Raw genomic sequence first — 26,689 nt, forward strand, 5'->3', positions numbered from 1 at the left:
CAACTGAAGAATCACCCACAAGCAAAGAAAGAAGGCTATTTCCCCCTGACTGAGTAGTGTGAGTCTCACTGCCCTGCATTCTCAGAGGAAGACAGAGACAGAGGAACAAAGCCCAGTGGAATCAACTGACAGAATGAACAACTGAAGCTCACTAGGTTCTGTGACATAAAGTTCTGATGAGAGACAGCAATACCGCTGAATCTCATTCCGCCAATTCAGAAACTCTGAACATCACATGTGTTCAAAAAATTAAGAGAGTTGAATGATAAATCTATACTTGGTAAAATAAAAATTATCTCTCTACTAAAGGTAAAACAATTGTAGTTGGATAATTCCTCTCTCTACTTGCACAAACACACCTTACTCTCAGCATGTGACCAATACTGACACTTAGGACACTTGAGGATATGGGGCAGGAGAAGAGGGGTCACCACTGGGAACTCGGGTCCTTCACACAAACATTCCAGAGGAGAAGGTGGGGGTTTAGGAAGACAATCTATTTTCCCAACAAGTAAACAAGCCCTCCACAGAAAGATTTTTCGCGTTCTCAGGCTGTGGTGAGCCTGTCTGCAGGGAGGGAACCCAGCAGGTGAGCAAAGGGACTCAGTCACTCCAGAGGACAGGGGGTGGCTCCATGTGATCTCTCCCATGTGAGTGAGGTATACCTGGGGAAATACAATTATCCTGGAATTAGAGTCTCCTCACCATGTTTCCTGCGGAGAAGGCAATGGCACCCCACTCCAGTACTCTTGCCTGGAAAATCCCATGGACTGAAGGGCCTGGTGGGCTGCAGTCCATGGGGTCGCTAAGAGTCGGACACGACTGAGCAACTTCACTTTCACTTTTCACTTTCATGCATTGGAGAAGGAAATGGCAGCCCACTCCAGTGTTCTTGCCTGGAGAATCCCAGGGACGGGGGAGCCTGGTGGGCTGCCGTCTATGGGGTCACACAGAGTCAGACACGACTGAAGCGACTTAGCAGCAGCAGCAGCAGCACCATATTCCCTGAGAAGAACCAGGATTCTGGTGGGGGTATTGGCCCAGCCAGTGAAGGACAATAGGTTTCCAGCATGAAAATGGTGGAAAGAAAGCGTGATGTCTGTAATAGTCCTGACTTCATGGTTCCCTGAAGCACAACCACATGGACCTGCAGGAATGTGTTCTAGAAGGAAGAGAAACATGGGAGGAGCTCATGGACTCACAATAATCAAAATCTTCTCTAAATCGAACACTAAAGATAAATCATCATTTATTTCAAAGAGCTTAATTACCAGAGTGAACTGGTAAATACTTTATAAACACAGAAATATAGTGATAAGGGAGCCTGGCTTCCTATGTAAAGAGGGAAAAGTGGAGCCTAAGATCAAGGCTACAGATGAGTCCATGGACAAGAACAGAGCAACATTTATGCATGAGAGACAAAAAGCAATAATGTGTGTAATTACAAACATACATCACTCCTGAATTAAGAAAAAGACCTTTCTCATTTGATTGATAAATATCCATTTGGATGGGCACATAGGAAGTTATTGGGAAATACACAAAATTAATAGTTTAGATTGATAACATTTTATTTGGTCATATTGAGAATACATAAAGGAAAATCAAAAAAGGAAGTAAAAGTGTATAGAAATGATTAGAAAACGAAAACTACCATGTTCCCTATTTAATGGCCTCCCTTAGAAAGCATGGCATCAGAGAACCTACCTCAAGGTTCCTCCAGACGCTGTCCCAGCCAGCCCAGCAGCAGCCTCATCTTCCCCATGGCCTTCCTGCTCTCTCTACTGATGGCCCTGGTGCTGGTCAGCTACGGCCCGGGAGGATCCCTGGGCTGTGACCTGTCTCAGAACCACATGCTGGTTGGCAGGCAGAACCTCAGGCTCCTGGGCCAAATGAGGAGACTCTCCCCTCGCTTCTGTCTGCAGGACAGAAAAGACTTCGCTTTCCCCCAGGAGATGGTGGAGGGCAGCCAGCTCCAGGAGGCCCAGGACATCTCTGTGCTCCACGAGATGCTCCAACAGAGCTTCAACCTCTTCCACACAGAGCGCTCTTCTGCTGCCTGGGACACCACCCTCCTGGAGCAGCTCCGCACTGGACTCCATCAGCAGCTGGACGACCTGGATGCCTGCCTGGGGCAGGTGATGGGAGAGGAAGACTCTGCCCTGGGAATGATGGGCCCCACACTGGCTGTGAAGGGGTACTTCCAGGGACTCCATGTCTACCTGCAAGAGAAGGAATACAGCGACTGCGCCTGGGAAATTGTCAGAGTGGAGATGATGAGAGCCCTCTCGTCATCAACCAGCTTGCAAGAAAGGTTAAGAAAGATGAGTGGAGATCTGAACTCACCTTGAAATGACTCTCACTGACTAAGATGTCACATCAGCCTTGCACATTCACCTGTGGTCATTTCAGAAGTTTCTAATTTCTGCTTTAGCCACGAAATTTACTGAATTACTTAAGCATATATTTTGTAGTTATAAGCAAGGATGTTAAAAACTTAGCTCTTGGGTCATCAGTCCTTAAGCGATTATTTCCCTGATTTATTATTTATTTATACTTGTTCTTGTCATATTTATATTTTCATATAAGGATGTTTGCCTTCACATTGTATTAAGATTTAGGAAATATGTTCAGCTTTGCATTTCATTAAATATGATTTTTTATTTATCAAATTCTTATCAAACTCTTTTAGTTTTCTCTTTTTGTGTGTGAGATCAAATTTATTCTGCTCTCTTTTAGTGGATGGCATTTCCAAACATATTTTTACTGAATGACTGAATACACACAAAAACGAACTAATCCAGCAATGAGTATTTAAGTAGAAAATCCTGTGTTTTGAGCAAAGAAATCGCCACAGATGACGCTGCCTCACTGGAAACATATTTGTGCAGTGGTCTCTGTGTAGAAATCCAGACACTGAGTCTGTTTATTCTTAACACCTAAATTCAATCTTCAGTATTCTAAACAAAAGTGAGTAATTGATGGTAACACTTATCTACTCATTCATTCATTCAGTTCATGTCACATGTATTAATTGAGTATCAAAGTGGCAGATTGTGGAATTGCCTTTAAGAAACACTGGTAAATAAATCTAATTCAGTACCTTCTATGTCGAAACTTTCAGTCTCATAGAGAACGATACATAAAAATAATGTATTTTTTAAAATTTTCAATTATATTAAAAAATACAAAAAGAAGTAATGGAAAACTGGGTTCTCACATCAGAAGATACTTACAGGTAATTTTTACAGGTAATTTTCAGGGAAAAAAGAGGGATACCTTTTCTGTGGTACCTGGGAGGTATGTAATTGTAGAAGCCTGATTGGCTTTTGGCCAAGTGGGTCTACAATAAACAAATGCCACAGGTATAAGTACTGATTTGAAATTCTTTATTGTGTGTCTCGGAGAGGGAAATGGCAACCCACTCCACTGTTCTTGCCTGGAGAATCCCATGGACAGAGAAGCCTGCGGGCTGCTGTCCATGGGGTCGCACAGAGTCGGACACAACTGAAGCGCCTTAGCATGCATGCATGCATTGGAGAAGGAAATGGCAACCTACTCCAGTGTTCTTGCTTGGAGAATCCCAGGGACAGAGGAGCCTGGTGGGCTGCCGTCTATGGGGTCACACAGTTGGACACAACTGAAATGACTTAGCAGCAGCAGCAGCAGCGTTGTGTGTCTGGTAATAAGGAAATGGGGATGGATGTGGTCGCTTATAAATAGAATAGACAATGAGAAGAGGCCCCTTAGGATTTAAGGGTCAGGCAGATGCGAGTCTGCAACAGGCACTGAGGCAGGGGGCAGTGCAGTGAGAAGGACACAAGGATGAACAGGGGAGAGACTATTGAAGGAAAGGAGTGTGTTTCAAAGACACGGTGGGGCTTGCAGGGTGGGTGAGGACTGACCTGTCCCAGAAGACCTGAAACATACGCCACCAGTGACCGTAGCAGGATCTTGTTTAGTAGAATTAATGGGGCAGAAACCAGATGCGAGTAAGTGAAGAAGGGGAATTAAGGGTACTGTGTACAGACAACGATTTTGCAAACTTGTTTGTGAAGCAGAGGAGAGAAATAGGTGGAACTTTGAGGAAAGTGTAGCTTACTATCTCTGTGCATATCTTTTTCTGTTTTTGCAATATGTTTTCTGAGAATTATTTTGAAGAATGTAGGAAATGACAGAAACATGATTATTTTAAATATTTTACTATTTAAATCATTATTTGGCTAAAATAGCAATTTCTCATTTTTGTAAATAATATTACTTTGTGGGGGACTTGTCAGAGTGGAAAGACAGAGAAGTGCATGCAATAATGAACAATTCATTATTTCCCTCAAGAATCATTATGCTAAATTTGTGCCTTATTCAACTCATAGTTTTAGTTCAATCATCAACATATTGCTTTTGTGACTTGACATATGATAAGCTTTTTTAGTACTGTACAGAAGATAAATGTATTTTTTCAGTTTTCCCATTCTAAAATCCATATTAATAACATAAATAGACATCTGATGGGTATCAAGGTAATGTGTAATCGTGGCACTTCACACATAAAGTAAAGATGTCTGCCAAATATTAAAAGATATAGTATCAAGTGACAATGTACGTTGTGCTGAAATTTAAAGCATTTTGGCACAAAAAGATTATACATTTTCATGCAGTTTAATTTGGCAGGATGCTATTTTAAACCAAATGGTAAAAGTTAATAAAGCTCTACTAAAACCCTCCATAAACCCATCTAGAAATAAAACAGCTTGTTCAGGGAATTCCCTGGTGGTCCAGTAGCTTAGACTCCGAGCTCCCAGTGCAGGGGGCCCGGGTTTCATCCTCGTCAGGAACTAGGTCCCACAAGCAAAACTAAAGATCACACTGCAAGGATGTTGGAAGACCGTGCATGCAGTAACTAAGACCCACCACAGCCAAATAAATAAATAAACAAAACAAAAACAAAACAGCTTACTCATAGGAGGCCTACCATTTTGCTTACAACAAATGAAACACAGTGAGTTTGAAAGTATGTTGCACGCATGCTTCAGTTCAGTTCAGTTCAGTTCATTCGCTCAGTCGTGTCTGACTCTTTGTGACCCCATGAATCGCAGCACGCCAGCCCTCCCTGTCCATCACCAACTCCCGGAGTTCACTCAAACTCATGTCCATCGAGTCGGTGATGCCATCCAGCCATCTCATCCTCTGTCATCTCCTCTTCTTCCTGCCCCCAATCCCTCCCAGCATCAGTCTTTTACAAGCAGCCAACTCTTCGCATGAGGTGGCCAAAGTACTGGAGTTTCAGCTTTAGCATCAGTTCTTCCAAAGAACACCCAGGGCTGATCTCCTTCAGAATGGACTGGTTGGATCTCCTTGCAGTCCAAGGGACTCTCAAGTCTTCTCCAACACCACAGTTCAAAAACATCAGTTCTTCGGGCGCTCAGCTTTCTTCCACAGTCCAACTCTCATATCCATACATGACCACTGGAAAAACCATAGCCTTGACTAGATGGACCTTTGTTGGCAAAGTAATGTCTCTGCTTTTGAATGTGCTATCTAGGTTGGTCATAACTTTCCTTCCAAGGAGTAAGCGTCTTTTAATTTCATGGCTGCAATCTCCGTCTGTGGTGATTTTGGAGACCCCAAAAGTAAAGTCTGACACTGTTTCCACTGTTTCCCCATCTATTTCCCATGAAGTGATGGGACCAGATGCCATGATCTTAGTTTTCTGAATGTTCAGCTTTAAGCCAACTTTTTCACTCTGCTCTTTCACTTTCATCAAGAGGCTTTTTAGTTCCTCTTTACTCTCTGCCATAAGGGTGGTGTCATCTGCATACCTGAGGTTATTGATATTTCTCCCAGCAATCTTGATTCCAGCTTGTGCTTCTTCCAGTCCAGCGTTTCTCATGATGTACTCTGCATATAAGTTAAATAAACAAGGTGACAATATACAGCCTTGATATACTCCTTTTCCTATTTGGAACCAGTCTGTTATTCCATGTCCAGTTCTAACCATTGCTTCCTGACCTGCATACAGGTTTAGTGGTGGTGAACTCTTGCTTGAATTCTTTGCGACCCTTTGGATTTACCCACTATGCTCCTCTGTCCATGGGATTATCCCACCAAGAATACTGCAGTATGTTACCATTTCCTCCTCCAAGGAATCTTCCCAATCCAGGAACTAAACCCCTGTTTCCTGTGGCTCCTACATTGTCAGGTGGATTCTTTACCACTGAGCCACCTGGGAAGCCCTGAAAGTACGTTAATAAATGTAAAATGCTTGGGATAGATATGCACGCACTTTCTGAACTTGAAAATATATGGAAAAACAGGAATTAGAAATTGGAAATGCAGGAATAACTGGATGAAAGTATCAATTATTTTGGGCTATAAGCATATTTTTAAAGTTAGATTATAGACATCCTGATTTCAACTTTGAAATTTAGATATGAATATAAAAACCTAAACTAAGTGCATTCACATTTTGAGTATTTAACAAAGGAACTTTATTTTCATGTAAATACATCTGATATGCAAAAAGCAGCCACTGACTTGGCTCTTACATATTTTAATGATTTAAGTTCTGCAGAAATTCATTTTAAGTAGTTTTAAGCAAGATGTAGAGCTTCTTTGGTGGTCAGGTGGTAAAGAATCTCCCTGCAATATAGGAGACCTGGGTTCAATCCCTGGGTTGGGAATATCCTCTAAAGAAGGGACTAGCAATCCATTCCAATATTCTTGCCTGGAGAATTCCATGGGCAGAGGAGCCTGGCAAGCTACAATACATGGTCTCGCAAAGAGTCAGACATGACTGGGCGACTAACACACACACACACACACACACACGCAAGCAAGATGCAACATCAGTAATTTGTAATATAAAATCAGTTTTGTGTTTGGATCTTCCCAAGTGACTCATAAATTTGGTTTAGTGCAATCTTAAGCAAAATCAGAAGTGGCCTTGAAAATTTTATAGAAAATACTAGTCACAGTGGGATGCTGCAAATGAAATTCCAGCGAGCTGAAGTTAATTAAAAATTCTTTAAAACCACAAAAAATGTCAAAATAACAATTCTTAATCATGAAAACAAGATAATTAAAGAAGCATATTTTGAAAACTGACTAGTTTCCTTTTATTAGAATGAAGAAAAATTATAATGAATTCTGGTTTGGGTATAAATAAAACATGTAAATTTTAAAAGGTGCTGTGAATTTAATATTAATAATTGATAGTGTATAATAATTATGCAGCTATTAATAAATAATTACTTCAATATTTAAAATTTTAATGTTAATAATTAATAGTATTTTAAATAATAGTTTCAATATTTCAAATGGTGCTGTGAATTTTAATGTTAATTAATAGTTTATAATAATTACATGGTTATTAATAATTAATGATATTTTCAATCATAGTTTCAATATTTCTCCACCAATTTAAAACTGTAGGAAAAATAAACCATTAAAAATCATAAAAGGAAACATATAAAAACAAAGCTTACCTTTTGCCTCAGGCTCCAGTAAGTTTGAGCCGCGCATCAGCCGTGTCCCTAAGTCATTCCACTCGCAGGACTGGGGGATCCCGTTACTTCGTAGATACCTGTCCAGATTGTAGATGCCTTTCCCCTTTCCCTGAATTAGTCTTTTCCCCCAGAAACAACCTTGAATCTGAAAACATACCACGACATGCTCTGATTTCAAGCCATCAATCGCAGCACCAACAGGCACGGTGTAAACCGCTCTGGCTAAAATCTTTTCCCAGGAAGGGGAGGATGCACGCAAGAACAGGTGCAGAAATCAAAGGCTCTGAGCGAAAGCCGCGGCAAAGCTGCCCCTGGCAGTAGGGCCCGAAAAGGAAATTTCCTCACGGCTCCGTCGGCCCCACGCGCTCCCTGGGCCCCGGCGGCGCCTCGCCCGGGGCCGAGGCTCCTGCCGACGGGGACCCCTGGGTTCTCCCGGTGGATCCCGCGCTAGAGTTCGCGGCGCTGAACCTGGAGGCGGGTCCCGCTGGGTGGGCGGTGCTGTCGGTGCGTTACGGCGAATTCGGGTGCCCCCTCCCGGCCGCTGGGGCGCAGCCAAAGGAGCTTTGGGCTCACTTGAACCGCAGCAGCACGTGCCATTTCTCCGTGGTCCGTTGAATCACTGAGCTGAATGGCACGATCTATTTGCTAATGGTGCTAGGGATACCTTGCTTCAGCCTCTCCTAGGCTCAAAGCTGTGAAAAGCAGGAAATCCTCAGTTTTGAGATATGAGATCAATCACGCAAGCATGACAGGACTGGCTTTCATTTTCTTTTTCTTCACTACAACGTAGGAGATATCAACATCTAGAAGACACAAGCCACCAGTTTCTAGCGTTGGATTCTCAATCTGTTCCAGATCTTAAACCTGTTCCACTCAGAAAACTACAGTATAGTTTGGAGTAAGACCTGCTTGTTAAATTACTCTCTAGCCAGTCTGGAGCTGTAGCAGAAGATGAAAATAGACAATCTTCTAGCTTGTCCTTACTTGGGAAAGTTGTCCCAAAAGTGCCTCCAAGGAGTCAGCAGCTATTTAGAAGAGGAGGACTATAGCTGCCTTGCCTTGGAGATTGTCCAAAGGATGAGTGAAGTGTGCTTTCCCCAATGAATAAATTTCACAGAAAATTCAGAAAATAATAAAATGATTTTCATAATTCTCTAATCAATTATGTTAATACTACTGTTCATCAAATCCAAGCAAGCAATCTGCATTGTATTTTCTGTATCACCTATGAAAAATCTGAAATTCAAGGCTTTATATTTAAAATACATAGGGTTCCCAAAAAAGAAAGTTTCAGAAATGTAAATGACTTATGCTTTTTTTTTTAAACCTATGCTTCTTTAAATAACCTGGTTATAATAAATCATTTATCTTTTTTGTTTTTTTGGAAGGTATATGCTGTCTCTTGTGTCAACTTTAAAACTATTCATGTCCTAAAAACTGAGAGTTATGTTTTATTCAATGGGAATTTTTAGGACTTCAAGCCTGGGAGACATCTTACGTCATCCTGAGAGGACTGCCCCGAGGAGGCATGGGGAAGACCCAGGTTACCTAGAAGTTTTGCAACAAAGGGAAGGTAGTCTGAACACCAAGATTATCGAGAACTAAAATTAGATATGCCAAGTAAAGGAATTCAGCAGTTTTCTATGTATGGAAGATGCAAGAGTCTGGGCTGACTGGAATCATTCCTTTGCTATGCACCTTAGCTGTCTGGGGCCAATTTCTTGTGTTTACACATCCTGATCTTCTTTTCCTCAGGGCTCACTGTAGGGAGTGGCTACAGTATGAAGGCTGCTAGATGGCATGTGTTCTCCTTCCGGAGTTCCCTCAGGGCTCACTAGCTCATGGGAAGGGCTGCAATCACTGATGATTGTAACATCCTTCTTTACTAATATGGCAGGAAATATTCTATTTCTTACTAGAAGCTGAGATGTCACTTTTCATGACAAACTTTCTTCATTATTTTGTTACAGACTTTGGTCTGTTAAGGTAATTAATATTAGCTGCTCAAACAGAAAAACATTATAACTGCATTTTGAACACAATAGAGGTTTATCTTCCATCCGTGTTAACACCTCAGTGTAAGCATTCCTGATCAGATGGTTCTCTTCCAAACAGTGAATCAGGGACACTTCCGTACAATGCTCTTGCTATCAACAATATGTGATTTTAAATGTCTCTGTTGCTTGGGTTTATTCCTCTCCGTTGTAAAGGGGAAAAGCCTGATGGAGTACATGGCTGTGTTTTCAAGGGCCAGACCTGTGCAAGGAAAACATGACTTCTAACCATGTTCAACTGGCAAGACTTCATTCACATGACCATTCCTCACTGTAAAGAGACTAGGAACAGGAGTCATTTTGTGGCTGGTGGGAAGAAGTTTCAAGCTTCCTAAAGAAGAACCCTGTTCATTTTTAAACTATGTGCACTAATGCTGTTTTTAGAAGAAAGAGCTAATTTTCTTGCTGGTGTACATTTTATCCAAGAAATTCTGACTGCAGATCTGATTCCACAAATTAAAACCAGGCAAGGAATGTGAGAATGAGAGAAGAATGCACAGGCGTTTACAACATTGTTGGCCCTGTGGGTTCCCAAGGGCATAGGTTAAAGTTGAAACACACCTGCTTCTGGGTTGGGAGTATGTGTGTGCGTGTGCCTAGTCACTCGGTCACGTCCAACTCTTAGGTGGGGCCCTTACAAATCAGTCTCTGCTGGCTTGTAGCCATGCTGATTACCCTACAGCTCTTCCATACCATTCTACCTCTCAGCAAGGCCCTGGCAGAATGCTTCTGGCCTATTATTAATTACTTGTAAGCTGTAGGCTAAGATCTTATCCATTCATCTCTGCTCCCCGGGCAATGTATAGGGTAGAAGGGGTTAGTCAGGATGGACTACCTTGAGTTTGAATCTTGACTTCATCACTTGGTAACTGTTGCCCCAGACAAATTACTTACTATTTCTAAAGCTTTTTGTCTTTATTGGAAAGTGTACATAATAAAAGTGATACATCTACATTATAGAAGTGTTGACATACACTTTACAATCAGATGAATTTACAGTAAGATGAAAAATGGAAGTAGAAATCCGAACCCTTTAGGAGCTCTACAGTGTTGCTGTAACCAGTGTCCCTGCTTTAGTTTTCCACAGGATGGAGGCTTTAGGAACTGGACAAGGTAGATGGTAATTTTTGCCAGTATTCTTGTCCCAGGGTTCTGTGTACTTTCATTTCTAAAATTCATCTGTCTCTGAGCCCATCAAACAGGACCAGTAGAACCTTAGAGACAACCAGAAATGAGTAGGAAATTGTTACTGATGAGAAAATACAGACTCAACTTCAGTAATTTTCCTTATAGCTCAAATGGTTCAAAATAGTACTCAGAATTGAATCCAGGTCTTTCTGACTTCAAATCCAGCGTCTTTCCACTTGATCTGCTGCCCTTCTATGGTGGGAAACACAAGCAAGTCTCCTATACTGTAGATGATGTGGGCAACAGCTTTCAACACAGGCATTTTGTTAATGTGACTGCAGCCTTGGAGTCCAGATGAGGACAGATATTATAACTGGGAAGAATTAATTTTAAATTTGCACTGGATCTGCTTCTGAGACTTTAACCCATTTTTGTTATTATAAACATCCATAATGGCCTGCCTCAGGGAGATAACCTGACCCCACCCATCTGTGAAGGACTGACTGTAAGGAAGTAAAACTAACACATTCCCCTGCCTGGGGCTTGTTATTCTAGGGGATATTTGCAAGTCTGCAGAGTTAAAAGTCTTTTTACTCTGTTTCTTCCCGTGCATCTCTGTTCCATAAAAGAACCTGGCTTCTAGGCCCTAAACAAGATGTTTATTTTGAGGCGCTAGCCTCCCATCTTCTCTGGCTGCCGGCTCCCCGATTTAAGTCTCTTCCTTGCCTCAACACTTCCTCCCTCGGATTCGCTGGCCTGTTGTGTGGTGAGCAGAGCAAGCATGGACTCAGTAACAATATGAAATTTAGACCTACCGAAGATCCTTGACAAGGGTGTTGTTGTGCCTGATTCTTCCAGCTTAATAGAACTCATGAATGGGACTCAGGCATGACAAAATGAAAGCCTAGTTATGTTTCTCCCCTTGATATCACTGAGTAGGTGAAAGGTTTCATCATCCTACCATCTTCCAAGCTAGAAGTATCACTGCCATCCCCCTCAGTACCCTTCAGATGCAACAGGTCACCATATCCCAGAAGACAGGTCACCACATTCCAGAAGCAGAAGTCTGCTCAAATCCTGACACGAATCTGAATTCCGGGTCAGCAGAACTATGGAAGAAAGGGCAGACTGCTCACTCATCATACTCCTATCTTTTCTGCCTCAGAGTTCTACAAAGGGACAGGAACTCAGCCTGGGCTAGGCTAAGATGGTCATCTCAGGAGAGGGCTGTGGGGCAACCTCTTGGGGAAGGAATGTCAGCAGGTATAGTCAGGTCCAACTTCCTTGAAAGGGGTCTGGAAACAGCTCAAAGAGATGGAGCTGATACCTGGCTTTCTGTAGTCCAGAGATTTGGAATGATTACAGGAAGGTCGTTGAATTTGGCTGGAATAATTACATTTCTAGCCTCATCATGAGCTACTCATATCACTGTGTATTTTTTTTCTTTCCACAGTGAATTTTCTTCTGGCTCTTAAAACTGTGGTGCTTGTCATCATGACATAGGTCCTGTGAGTCTACAGAGAGAAAAAAGTATCCAGTGAGCATATGCTTTCAAGGAATTCTTTCTAAGAAAGAAATTATCAGACTTCCCTAGTGGTACAGTGGTTAAGAATTCACCTCCCAGTGCAGGGGATATGGACTGGATCCCTGGTCTGGAAGATCCCACAGGCCCTGAGGCAACTAAGTCTGTGTCCCATAACTATTGAGCCCATGCCCTACAGCCCATGAGTCACAAGAGAAGCCACCACAGTGAGAAACTTCCTTATCACAACAAAGAATAGTACCCCTTGCTGCAATTGGATAAAGTCCAAGCACAGCATTATGAGCCAGAGCAGCCAAAATATTAATTAAAATTTTTTTTAAATTGTATGTTTAAAAAGAAAGAAATTATTAATGTGCAGAACTTGCAGGTAATTGATCATAGAGGTGGGTGAGTAAATTTGCATTACAGAATTCAAGGATCCTTTGAGAAAGCAAAAAACAAAAATCCAATGCCTTCCTCCCAAGAGTCAGTTATTACAGCTTGTCTTTACATGGTGCTAGACACAATGTAAGTCAGCTCAGGGATAACATTTACAAATAAATTGTTAATTAAATATGTGTCTCTTTTTTGGTTTAAATTATACAAATATGCCAGTTATATGTGTAAACCTACTTTGGAGTAAGATGAATATGTGCATCCAAAAGCCTACTTTTCGCATTACTAGGATCACTACTATGAATAAGAATATTTTTTGCTTTATTTCTACATTTGTTTCATTTGTTTTTTTTGCTTTTAAATTAGTAGGACATCAAAATGTTCTTTGATTTCTAATTTCCTGTCTTCTTCCCAGCTGAAGTTCAAAACCAATATGGCCAGTCTCTAAGCCAGTATTTGACTACATCCCACCAGAGATCAGATCAGTCGCTCAGTCGTGTCCGACTCTGTGCGACCCCATGAATCGCAGCACGCCAGGCCTCCCTACCCATCACCAACTCCCAGAGTTCACTCAGACTCACGTCCATCGAGTCAGTGATGCCATCCAGCCATCTCATCCTCTGTCTTCCTCTTCTCCTCCTGCCCCCAATCCCTCCCAGCATCAGAGTCTTTTCCAATGAGTCAACTCTTCGCATGAGGTGGCCAAAGTACTGGAGTTTCAGCTTTAGCATCATTCCTTCCAAAGAAATCCCAGGGCTGATCTCCTTCAAAATGGACTGGTTGGATCTCCTTGCAGTCCAAGGGACTCTCAAGAGTCTTCTCCAACACCACAGTTCAAAAGCATCAATTCTTCGGCGCTCAGCCTTCTTCAAAGTCCAACTCTCACATCCATACATGACCACAGGAAAAACCATAGCCTTGACTAAACGAACCTTTGTTGGCAAAGTAATATCTCTGCTTTTGAATATGCTATCTAGGTTGGTCATAACTTTCCTTCCAAGGAGTAAGTGTCTTTTAATTTCATGGCTGCAGTCACCATCTGTAGTGATTTTGGAGCCCAAAAAAATAAAGTCTGACACTGTTTCCACTGTTTCCCCATCTATTTCCCATGAAGTGGTGGGACCGGATGCCATGATCTTGGTTTTCTGAATGTTGAGCTTTAAGCCAACTTTTTCACTCTCCACTTTCACTTTCATCAAGAGGCTTTTGAGTTCCTCTTCACTTTCTGCCATAAGGGTGGTGTCATCTGCATATCTGAGGTTATTGATATTTCTCCCGGCAATCTTGATTCCAGCTTGTGTTTCTTCCAGTCCAGCGTTTCTCCCAGTCCAGCGTTTCTCATGATGTACTCTGCATATAAGTTAAATAAACAGGGTGACAATATACAGCCTTGATGTACTCCTTTTCTTATTTGAAACCAGTCTGTTGTTCCATGTTCAGTTCTCACTGTTGCTTCCTGAGCTGCATACAAATTTCTCAAGAGGCAGATCAGGTGGTCTGGTATTCCCATCTCTTTCAGAATTTTCCACAGTTTATTATGATCCACACAAAGGCTTTGGCATAGTCAATAAAGCAGAAATAGATGTTTCTCTGGAACTCTCTTGCTTTTTCCATGATCCAGAGGATGTTGGCAATTTGATCTCTGGTTCCTCTGCCTTTTCTAAAACCAGCTTGAACATCAGGAAGTTCACGGTTCACATATTGCTGAAGCCTGGCTTGGAGAATTTTGAGCATTACTTTACTAGCATGTGAGATGAGTGCAATTGTGCGGTAGTTTGAGCATTCTTTGGCATTGCCTTTCTTTGGGATTGGAATGAAAACTGACCTTTTCCAGTCCTGTGGCCACTGCTGAGTTTTCCAAATTTGCTGGCATATTGTGTGCAGCACTTTCACAGCATCATCCCATAGGTGGCAGTAAAACTCCAATTTCATATCTTTTGTTCAGGAATGTATTACTCACTAGTCAAGTAAGACTCCAAAGCTGAGGGCCTGGAGCACAGGGAGGAGGTTTGCCTAAATCTTCCTCTCCCTGCTTTAGCTTGCTCCAGTTCAATGCTGGATAATGGATCCCTAAAGAGAGGCCATGAAAGGCTTCCAGGAACAGATGGAGAGCATGGTGCCCTGCCCTTATGCTCTCCCTCAGACCTAACTTGATCCACCTGCTTTCTTGGTTAAAGTTCACAGGGTAGCCATCAAAAAAGAGTAGTTTATGTGACACTCTGGTAGATCTTCTAGTTGTTTCCTTAACTGTATTCATGCCTGGATGCAGATTCAGTATGTCTTGAAAAACAGGTCAGAAGCTGTAATCATTAATGATAGATGACAGTATCATCATCATTCAAAAAGATTTTGATTCCCAGGATGAGATGAGAACTGTCTTCAGAGCAAGTTTACAAACTAGATAAGAATACCAGACTCCTTGCTATATCCTCATATGCTTCACCTGACAATGAGAATTGTTTAATTTAAGTTGATTATGCCCTTACTGACCACAGGACTCCAAAATTTTTCCATTCATCACATTTGAAATACATGGCAGTAATTTTGCCTACTGCATTCAACTTACCATCATGACTTACTACTGCTAAGTCACTTCAGTCATGTCCAACTCTGTGCGACCCCATAGACAGCAGCTCAGCAGGCTCCCCCGTCCCTGGGATTCTCCAGGCAAGAACACTGGAGTGGGTTGCCCTTTCCTTCTCCAAAGCATGAAAGTGAAAACTGAAAGTGAAGTCATTCAGTCGTGTCTGACCCTCAGCGACACCATGGACTGCAGCCTTCCAGGCTCCTCCATCCACTGGATTTTCCAGGCAAGAGTACTGGAGTGGGGTGCCATTGCCTTCTACGACCATCATGCTAAGCACATTGAAAATTAACATGCTTTTGAACTGTGGTGTTGGAGAAGACTCTTGAGAGTCCCTTGAACTGCAAGGAGATCCAACCAGTCCATTCTGAAGGAGATCAGCCCTGGGATTTCTTTGGAAGGAATGATGCTAAAGCTGAAATTCCAGTACTTTGGCCACCTCATGAGAAGAGTTGACTCTTTGGAAAAGACTGATGCTGGGAGGGATTGGGGGCAAGAGGAGAAGGGGACGACAGAGGATGAGATGGCTGGATGGCATCACTGACTCGATGGACATGAGTCTGAGTGAACTCTGGGAGCTGGTGATGGACAGGGAGGCCTGGCATGCTGCGATTCATGGGATGGCAAAGAGTCGGACACGACTGAGCGACTTATCAGATCTGATCTGATTTTCTTAAATAAACCGTCAATTTATTTTCACTAATCTTTTAGAACCTCTTGTCTGTTTATACTTGAACATAAATTCATGTGCATATCTATTCCTATCATGTCTCCTATGAACACTTACTATATTGGCTAAAAGCAAGAGCCCCAATAAGAACTAGAAGGAAACAGTAAAATTGGTTAAAATTACTTTTAAAAATGTATCTATTTATTTTTGGCTGTGCCATGCAGGTTGTAGGATTTTAGCTTCATGACTAGGGATTGAACCCAGGCCCACAGTAGTGGAAGTCCTAACCACTGGACCACCAGTTCAGTTCAGTTCAATCGCTCAGTCGTGTCCAACTCTTTGCGACCCCATGAATCACAGCACACCAGGCCTCCCTGTCCATCACCAACTCCCGGAGTCCACCCAAACCCATGTCCATCGAGTCAGTGATGCCATCCAGCCATCTCATCCTCTGTCATCCCCTTCTCCTCCTGCCCCCAACCCCTCCCAGCATCAGGGTCTTTTCCAATGAGTCAGCTCTTTGCATCAGGTAGCCAAAGTATTGGAGTTTCAGCTTCAACATCAGTCCTTCCAATGAACACCAAGGACTGATCTCCTTTAGGATGGACTGGTTGGATCTCCTTGCAGTCCAAGAGACTCTCAAGAGTCTTCTCCAGCACCACAGTTCAAAAGCATCAATTCTTTGGTGCTCAGCTTTCTTCACGGTCCAACTCTCACATCCATACATGACCACTGGAAAAACCATAGCCTTGACTAGACGGACCTTTGTTGGCAAATAATGGCTCTGCTTTTGAATATGCTACCTAGGTTGGTCATAACTTTCCTTCCAAGGAGTAAGCATCTTTTAATTTCATGGCTGCAATCACCATCTGCAGTCATTTTGGACCACCAGGGAACTCCCCCAGTAGTTTAATTTTTGCAGTTTTAATTTTGCAATTTTTCATTCAAAACTTAAGAGAAACTCTAAATGGCTTTCAAAAGTATACTGGGTTTAAATCAATGGCAATGGAGAATTGAAAGGAGTATGACAAGTGTCAAAAAAAATATGTAAAAGGGCTTCCCTGGTGGTCCAGTGGTTAAGAATCTGCCTTGTAATGCAAGGGACACCAGTTTGATCTCTGGTCCAAGAAGATCTCACATGCCTCAGAGCAACGAAGCACGTAAACCACAACTACTGAGCCTGTGCTCCAGAGTCTGGGAGTCGCAGCAACTCAGCTCATGAGCCGCAACTACTGAAGCCTGTGTACCTGGAGCCCATGCTCCACAATTAGAGAAGCTGCTGCAATGAGAAGCCCAGGCACCACAACTAGAGAAAGCCCGCACAGCAACAAAGACCCAGCACAGCCAAATAAATAATAAAATAAATTAATTCAGTAGCTTTAAAAAAATGTAAAAGTAATAGTAACAGTAAAGCAGAAATCAATGTACTTAAGACCCAAATATACAGCACTCAAGATAATAAATACAAGCTACTTATGAATGAAAAACTCTGTTGATGGCTTTAAACATAAACCCCACTATTACCTTGAAGAGGAAGAAAAGCCTAAATTCAAATAATACTAAATACTTATTAATACTAAAACTACAATAACAAAAAAGATGGGCAAATACAGAGCAAGAAAATATAATGAAGGATATAATTAGAGGTGACAATGTTAACGTCAATGAGATCTTGATAAATAATTAATATCAATATTAATGTCATTAACATCCAGGACAATTCAATAAAAACATGCTAAATTTGAGAAAAAAGGCCAATATACATAGAAATGCAATTGGATCTATAATTAAATTTTAAAAGCATGGAACTAAATTTCAAATATTATAAGAGATTTAGTGGAAAAAAATGTAGCAATATGTAGTAATGCAAACAGAAATATGGTAGCACTGAAATTTTAGTACAGTGCAATAAGGTGGTAAAAAATATATAGAAAAATAATAGAGAAAAGAAGGACTGAAATATGATGTAAAAGACTATAAACCAGAGGTTTATATATAGGGCCACTATAACCTAGAATAGGAAATATAACTTCTATCAAATATTTGTAAATCATCCATGAAAATTATCATTTATTAGACTACCCAGAAAATATCTATAATTCCTCCAGAGCAAACATACATGCTCACATCACAATGCCTGCAATTAATATTAAAATAGGTGGCGCTAGTGGTAAAGAACCTGCCTACCAATGAAGATAGACATAAAAGACCTGAATTCCATCCCTAGGTCGGGAAGATCCCCTGGAGGAGGGCACAGCAACCCACTCCAGTATTCTTGCCTGGAGAATCCCTTGGACAAAGGAGCCTGGCGGCCCATAAGGTCGCAAAGAGTTGGACACAACTGAAGCAACTTAGCACAAAAGCAATCATTTAGAGATTTTAAATCATCCTGATAAATTATGGTCAAGTCAGAATTTAAAAATGAAATGAGAAATTTAGTAAGTAACGGAAATTCAATCACTATTCTTCAAATTTGCAGAAGCAAAGTTGCATACTGAGGTAAATTCACAGCCTTGAGTGTGTGGAGGCTAAGTTTCTTCAGTTGTGTCTGACTCTTTTGCGATCCCATGGACTATAACCTGCCAGTCTAGCTAGTCATTGCCACTAGCGCCATCTGGGAAGCCCAAATTGACAGCTTTAGGAAACATGAATTGAAAATAGATTGGCCTCACTCATTAAAGGGCTTCCCAGGTGACTCATTAGTAAAGAACTAGTCTGCCAATACAGGAGATCCAGGAGACGCCAGGTCCATCCCTGGGTCGGGAAAATCCCCTGGAGGAGGACATGGCAATCCATTTCAGTATTCTTGCCTGGACAATTCCATGGACAGAGGAGCCTGGCAAACTACAGTCCATGGGGTTGCAAAGAGTAGGACACTACTGAGCAACTGAGCAAGCACGCACACACTCGTTCAAGTCAATAAGAGAATTCAAATAACATTAAAAGAAATAGGAAAAGGTAACATTCATGAAATATTCCCTCTGCACCTGGGACTGTGCTAAACACTTTACAGGAAGTATTTCTATCTTCTGAACAACCCTATCAAGCCATTAAACAATAACTGGTTCTCTTCAGCGTGTCCTTTGATACCCTCATTTACTGAGTACCTACTATGTGCAAGAACAACAGACCATAGGTGCTATGAAGTAGCAGAAATGTGATTCAATTACAGTCAGAATTTCCCCAAATCTATACACATTCCAGTGTGACAGAATTCAAAATCAGATTAATAAACTAATTCATCATGATTAAGAGTACCTTAGAAATATAAAGATGATTCGACACCAGAAAGTATATATACGTATATAAGTGAAGACACTTAGTGGTGTCCAACTCTTTGCAACCCCATGGACTGTAACCTACCAGGCTCCTCCGTCCATGTATATATACATATACATGTATGTATGTATGTATGTATATGAAATGCATCATTTACAAAAATAGACTTTGATAAGTGGCAGTTTCTCAAGGATTAGTTGCAATGTGGAGTCAAAAACCCAAAAAGTGTACTTTTAAAATTCAGTTACATAACAACATATCAATCTGACTTGCCCCTTGAATAGGTCTCTTTAACCTATGCATGATTTTGTAGTATATACATGAGTCATTTTTAAAACACTGGTGCAGAGATATTCAGATCTTAGAAAATCTACATCTATTTCAATATATAGACTCAAGTAACTTATTTGTTAATATCTTCATTGCTGTCATCATAAAAGTCTTTAAGTTTTGGGAGATTGTCAGGATCACAGTGGTAGATTTTTTAAAATTCTAATTTTATATTGAAAGCCCAACTGTTATCACTGGCAACAAATGTCCTCCTTGAAGTGACAGTTTCATTTTATAAATATCTCAAGAAAATATCTGTCAGGTACCAAATTCTGAATAGCCATAGTTTGTCTGTCATGGTTTGGAGTAAAAATGGAGTTTGTGAAAAGAGTGGCTAATTTAGCTCACAGCTCATACAGTCATCAATCTATGTGCTTCTCCCCAGAACAATCATCATGCACGCAGCAGAAGTGCTTGTCACACAGCCCATTAAAAATCTATCACAGAGAATAGTTTTTAAATGCATACTCAAAAATTAAGATTCCATAAAATTCATAATCTTACTGTTTCTCTAAAGGTATTCTTAAGTGAAACTGGAACTTCTACTTCAAGAAGATTATGGTGAAAACTATGAGAATTACCAGGACATTTAGGTGCCGTGGCTTTGATCAACACTCAGGCACCTGCAGTCTTACCCACTACTGTTTTTGCACCACCCGTAGAAGTTGTTAATGTGGTGAAAAAGCAAATAAGGTCTTGATATCATTATATGAAGACATAACAATCATTTTGACTTCATGAATCCCTTTAAAGTGTCTTGGGGATCCACAGGGCTCTACAGACCACACTTAAACAACTGCTGGTTTAATGAATTTCCTTGCACCTGCTCTGGTTAAAGTCACTTTAACATTTAAATTGTAGAATAACTTCCTTGGCTCTTAAGAGAAAATCTAACATCTTTCACAAAGTTTACCAGTGGGCCCTTTTCCATATCTCCAGGGCCATTACATGTCATATTTCTATGCATCAATACTGCCCAACTCTGTGGGCTCGTTCCAGAAATTTTTGTCGCTGTTCAGTTGCTAAGTCCTGTTTGAACTATGTGACCCCATGAACTATAGCCCACCAGACTCCTCTGTCCGTGGGGGTTTTCCAGGCAAGAATACTAGAGGGGGTTGCCATTTCCTTCTCTAAGGGATCTTCCAGGATCAGGGATCAAACTTGTATCTCCTGCATTGGCAGGTGGATTCTCTACCACTGAGGCACCAAGGAAGCCCTCCAGAAACTGTTATGCAGCCATTAAGTCATGTCCAACTCTTTGCAACCCCATGGACTACAGCACTGCCAGGCTTCCCTGTCCTTCACTATCTCCTGGAGTTTGCTCAAACTCATGTCCATTGAGTTGGTGATGCCATCCAACCATCTCATCCTCTGTCATCCCCTTCTCCTGCCTTCAATCTTTCCCATCATCAAGGTCTTTTCCAATGAGTCAGCTCTTCTCATCAGATAACCATAGTATTGTGGCTTCAGCTTTAGCATCAGTCCTTCCAATGAATATTCAGGACTGAATCCTTTAGGATGGACTGGTTTGATTCCCCTGAAGTCCAAAGGGCTCTCAAGAGTCTTCTCCAGCACCACAGTTCAAAAGCATCAATTCTTTGGCACCCAGGAACTGATGAGCTACTGAGGATACTCACAGCCATAAGCATCTTTTACTTCTCCTGCGAGGCTCAGATCCTGAATGTAAATATCTAATTACTTTGTAACTACTTTTTTCACAGCGGTGGCCTTTGCTCCAGTGTAAGCGTTGTAAGTTCAGGGCCTCTGCCTCTCATACTCAAGACTCTCTCCCCAAGGCCAACAAGTAAAGGAATGAACTGCACAACACCCTTCTATAAAAGTAGTTTGCAGCAGAAGGACTTTGGGAAAGGTTTCAAAAAGAGGAAGCAGAAAAATATCTTAAAATAAATTTAAAAAGTAAAAATATAACAGTTTTATTTTTAAAATGTGGCATAACTTTATATTAAAAATACAACCAATAAATGCACATACCATAAACATGAATAAATTAATGCAAATAAGTAAATAACATACATACAAATATACATTTTTTCTACAATGAGATTCAGTCACAGGACATCAGTTAAATTTCCTCCAACTCTGAGAAGAGTTGGATATCAATGTTTTCCATATTACTGCAGATACCAAGTGTGACTCAAACTACTTCATAGCTGAGGCAGAAATCACAGCTTTGGAAATGACTGAACAATGAAGAGTCTGAGCTAGGACACGAGTCACTGAGAATCAAGTTCCTTCTTCAGTTCAGTTCAGTCACTCAGTCGTGTCCGACTCTTTGCAACCCCATGGACTGCAGCACACCAGGCCTCTCTGTCCATCACCAATTCCTGGAGCCCACTCAAACTCATATCCATTGAGTCGGTGATGCCATCCAACCATCTCATCCTCTGTCATCCTCTTCTCCTCCCACCTTCAATCTTTCCCAGCATCAGGGTCTTTTCTAATGAGTCAGCTCTTTGCATCAGGTGGCCAAAGGATTGGAGTTTCAGAACAAGTTTCAGAACAAGACCCAGCTTCCCCCTCAGTCAGTCTCTCCCATCAGGAAGCTTCCATAAACCTCTTATCCTTCTCCAAAAGAGGGCAGACAGAAAACCACAATCACAGAAAACTAACCAATCTTATCACATGGACCATAGCCTCACTAACTCAGTGAAACTATGAGCCATGCTGTGTAGGCCCACCCAAGACGGACAGGTCATGGTGGAGAGTTCTGACAAAACATGGTCCACTGGAGAAGGGAATGGCAAATCACTTTAATATTCTTGCCTTGAGAACCCCATGAACAGTATGAAAGACAAAAAGATAGGTTCCTTCTTACTTCTGAGTTTTCTTAGGAGTTTGTTAACACAGAGAAAGTGCCGCGTGATTTCCAATCTGGCGATTTCCCAGGTGCAGTCACTGTATTCCTTCTCTTTCAGGTAGACATGGATTCCCTGAAGTACCTCTTCACAGTCAGTGTGGGGCCCATCCTTCCCAGGGCAGAGTCTTCCTCTCCCATCAGGCAGGCATCCAGGGTCTAATTCAATGGAATGCTTATCATTTTAACAACTTTGAATTAGTGATAGTTCGAAAAGCAAAGGAGAAAAGGAAAGATATTCCCATCTGAATGCAGAGTTCCAAAGAATAGCAAGAGTGATAAGAAAGCCTTCCTCAGCGATCAATGAAAGAAATAGAGGAAAACAACAGAATGGGAAAGACTAGAGATCTCTTCAAGAAAATTAGAGATACCAAGGGAACATTTCATGCAAAGACGGGTCCAATAAAGGACAGAAATGGTATGGACCTAACAGAAGCAGACGATATTAAGAAGAGGTGTCAAGAATACACAGAAGAACTGTACAAAAAAGATCTTCATGACCCAGATAATCATGATGGGGTGATCACTCACCTAGAGCCAGACATCCTGGAATGTGAAATCATGTGACCTTAGAAAGTATCACTACGAACAAAGCTAGTAGAGGTGATGGAATTCCAGTTGAGCTATTCAAATCCTGAAAGATGATGCTGTCAAAGTACTGCACTCAATCTGCCAGCAAATTTGGAAAACTCAGTAGTGGCCACAGAACTGGAAAAGGTCAGTTTTCATTCCAATCCCAAAGAAAGGCAATGCCAAAGAATGCTCAAGCTACCACACAATTGCACTCATCTCACACGCTAGTAAAATAATGCTCAAAATTCTCCAAGCCAATCTTCAGCAATATGTGAACCATGAACTTCCAGATGTACAGGCTGGTTTTTGAAAAGGCAGAGGAACCAGAGATCAAATTGCCAACATCCACTGGATCATCGAAAAAGCAAGACAGTTCCAGAAAAATATCTATTTCTGCTTTATTGACTATGCCAAAGCCTTTGACTGCATAGATCACAATAAACTGGAAAATCTGAAAGAGATGGGAATAGCAGACCACCTGACCTGCCTCCTGAGAAATCTGTATGCAGGTCAGGAAGCAACAGTTAGAACTGGACATGGAACAACAGACTGGTTCCAAATAAGAAAAGGAGTAGGTCAAGGCTGTCTATTGTCACCCTGCTTATTTAACTTATATGCAGAGTACATCATGAGAAACGCTGGGCTGGAGGAAGCACAAGCTGGAATCAAGATTGCTGGGAGAAATATCAATAACCTCAGATACGCAGATGACATCACCCTTGTGGCAGAAAGTGAAGAGGAACTCAAAAGCCTCTTGATGAAACCGAAAGAGGAGAGTGAAAAAGTTGGCTTAAAGCTCAACATTCAGAAAACTAAGATCATGGCATCCGGTCCCATCACTTCATGGCAGATAGATGGGGAAACAGTGGAAACAGTGTCAGACTTTATTTTGGGGGGCTTCAAAATCACTGCAGATGGTGATTGCAGCTATGAAATTAAAAAACACTTACTCCTTGGAAGAAAAGTTATGACCAACCTAGATAGCATATTCAAAAGCAAAGATATTACTTTGCCAACAAAGTCCGTCTAGTCAAGGCTTTTCCAGTGGTCATGTATGGATGTGAGAGTTGGACTGTGAAGAAAGCTGAGCACCGAAGAATTGATGTTTTTGAACTGTGGTGTTGGAGAAGACTCTTGTGAGTCCCTTGGACTGCAAGGAGATCCAACCAGTCCATCCTAAAGGAGACCAGCCCTGGGTGTTTACTGGAGGACTGATGCTGAGGCTGAAACTCCAATACTTTGGCCACCTCATGTGAAGAGTTGACCCATTGGAAAAGACCCTGATGCTGGGAAGGATTGGGGGCAGGAGGAGAAGGGGATGACAGAGGATGAGATGGCTGGATGGCATCACCAACTTGATGCACATGAGTTTGGGTGAACTCCAGGAGTTGGTGATAGACAGGGAGGCCGGGTGTGCGATTCATGGGGTCACAGAGCTGGACACGACTGAGCGACTGAACTGAATTAATATGGATCTTACTTCCTGATAAGATCAACTTTGAAGGAAACTTTGCTAGGCTTCTTTTAAAAGGTCTTCTTTCTCCTGCCTCTAGATACCCTCTTGGAAGAGCTGATTAGGTGTGAAAGATACCTGAGCTTTATATGCATGGATCTCACCTATGGCTCTGCTGCAGAATTTATATTTTGTCAAATTTGGTTTCATTTACCCTCTTCAATTGAGAAAATTTCTGAGCACTTACTCTGTGCCAATCATTATGCTGAACTCAGGCTATATCAAGATTACTAAACCTCCAATGTTACCCTCAAGAAGAGTAGAGTGTAGCCACCTCCCCTGTCCAGATGTTCAAGTGGTTAGAATGTCTTGCTGCTTTTTGGGAACCTCTTTGTCTTAGCCAGCACCAATGTCCTAGCTGTGTCCATGCAATGGTTGTTGTTGATTTTCAGTCACTAAGTCGTGTCCGACTCCTTGGGATCCCATGGACTGCAGTCTGCCAGGCTCCTCTGTCCATAGGGTTCTTCCAGCAACAGTAGTGGAGTGGATTGTCATTTCCTTCTCCAGGGGATCTTTCCAATGGTTAAGCAGCCAATTTTTTATTTGCTACATTTATATAATTTTCATATTGTTACCTCTTGCTTGGCATTTGTAGTTTCAATTTGTAAAAGTGGTCGTAAGGATCCTGCAATCTTTTCTATTTCCACTTGAGGTTTGTTGAAAAAAAAGGGAAGAGAAAATGTAGTGAAAAGAAGAGGTAATATATTTCCTCTGTTATTTTTCAAGATATCAAATCTTTCCTCCCTCATTGAACATTGCTGCTGCTGCTGCTAAATCGCTTCAGTCGTGTCCGACTCTGTGTGACCCCATAGACGGCAGCCCACCAGGCTCCACCGTCCCTGGGATTCTCCAGACAAGAACACTGGAGTGGGTTGCCATTTTCTTCTCCAATGCATGAAAGTGAAAAGTGAAAGTGAAGTTGCTCAGTCGTGTCCGACTCTTCACGACCCCATGGACTGCAGCCCACCAGGCTCCTCTGTCCACGGGAGTTTCCAGGCAAGAGTACTGGAGTGGAGTGCCATAGAAAGTAAAATTAACTTGTGATCAAATTGCCAACATCCGATGGATCATCGAAAAAGCAAGAGAGTTCCAGAAAAATATCTATTTCTGCTTTATTGACTATGCTTAAGCCTTTGACTGTGTGGATCACAATAAACTGTAGAAAATTCTGAAAGAGATGGGCATACCAGACCACTTGATCTGCCTCTTGAGAAACCTGCATGCAGGTCAGGAAGCAACAGTTAGAACTGGACATGGAACAACAGGCTGGTTCCAAACAGGAAAAGGAGTACATCAAGGCTGTATATTGTCACCCTGCTAATTTAACTTATATGCAGAGTACATCATGAGAAATGCTGGGCTGGAAGAAGCACAAGCTGGAATCAAGATTGCCCGGAGAAATATCAATAACCTCAGATATGCAGATGACACCACCCTTATGGCAGAAAATGAAGAACTAAAGAGCCTGTTGATGAAAGTGAAAGCAGAGAGTGAAAAAGTTGGCTTAAAGCTCAACATTCAGAAAACTAAGATCATGGCATCTGGTCCCATCACTTCATGGCAGATAGATGGGGAATCAGTGGAAACAGTGTCAGTCTTTATTTTTCTGGGCTGCAAAATCACTGCAGATGGTGATTGCAGCCATGAAATTAAAAGACGTTTACGCCATGGAAGGAAAGTTATGACGTACCTAGACAGCATATTAAAAAGCAGAGACATTACTTTGCCAACAAAGGTCCATCTAGTCAAGGCCATGGTTTTTCCAGTGGTCGTGTATGCATGTGAGAGTTGGACTATAAAGAAAGCTGAGTGCCGAAGAATTGATGCTTTTGACCCGTGGTGTTGGAGAAGACTCTTGAGAGTCCCTTGGACTACAAGGAGATCCAACCAGTCCCTCCTAAAGGAGATCAGTCCTTGGTGTTCATTGGAAGCACTGATGTTGAAGCTGAAACTCCAATACTTTGGCCACCTGATGTGAAGAGCTGACTCACTGGAAAAGATTCTGATGCTGGCTAAGATTGAGGATAGGAGGAGAAGGGGACAACAGAGGATAAGATGGTTGGATGGCATCATCGACTCGATGGACATGGGTTTGGGTGGACTCCGGGAATTGCTGATGGACAGGGAGGCCTGGCGTGCTGCAGTTTATGGGGTCACAAAGAGTGGGAGACAGCTGACCAACTGACCTGAATGCACAAAGGCAAATGAAAGTAAACACTGATGTTGGGGGAAAAAAGTGATAAGTCTTCTCTGTGCAAGT

General features: G+C 41.8%; 2 protein-coding genes across 2 annotated transcripts in view; both read left to right on the forward strand.

Annotated features, from left to right (window-relative positions):
• Window positions 1–1,447: 1,447 nt before the first annotated feature.
• LOC102411949 (interferon omega-1-like) lies at window positions 1,448–2,351 on the forward strand. Its single transcript, XM_044938402.2, has one exon. The coding sequence runs from the start codon at window positions 1,689–1,691 to the stop codon at window positions 2,349–2,351; it is 663 nt and encodes a 220-aa protein (XP_044794337.2). The 5' UTR covers window positions 1,448–1,688.
• A 1,635-nt stretch (window positions 2,352–3,986) lies between these two features.
• LOC112583885 (interferon beta-3-like) overlaps window positions 3,987–26,689 on the forward strand; it is a 34,930-nt gene continuing 12,227 nt past the window's right edge. Inside the window, exons 1-2 of the mRNA XM_025281456.3 lie at window positions 3,987–3,992; window positions 7,827–8,029. Of these exons, the coding sequence (XP_025137241.3) occupies window positions 3,987–3,992; window positions 7,827–8,029 (209 nt within the window). The remainder of the gene's footprint in view (window positions 3,993–7,826; window positions 8,030–26,689) is intronic.

This window comes from Bubalus bubalis, chromosome 3 (genome assembly GCF_019923935.1).
Source record: "Bubalus bubalis isolate 160015118507 breed Murrah chromosome 3, NDDB_SH_1, whole genome shotgun sequence".
NCBI classification, from domain to species: domain Eukaryota; kingdom Metazoa; phylum Chordata; class Mammalia; order Artiodactyla; family Bovidae; genus Bubalus; species Bubalus bubalis.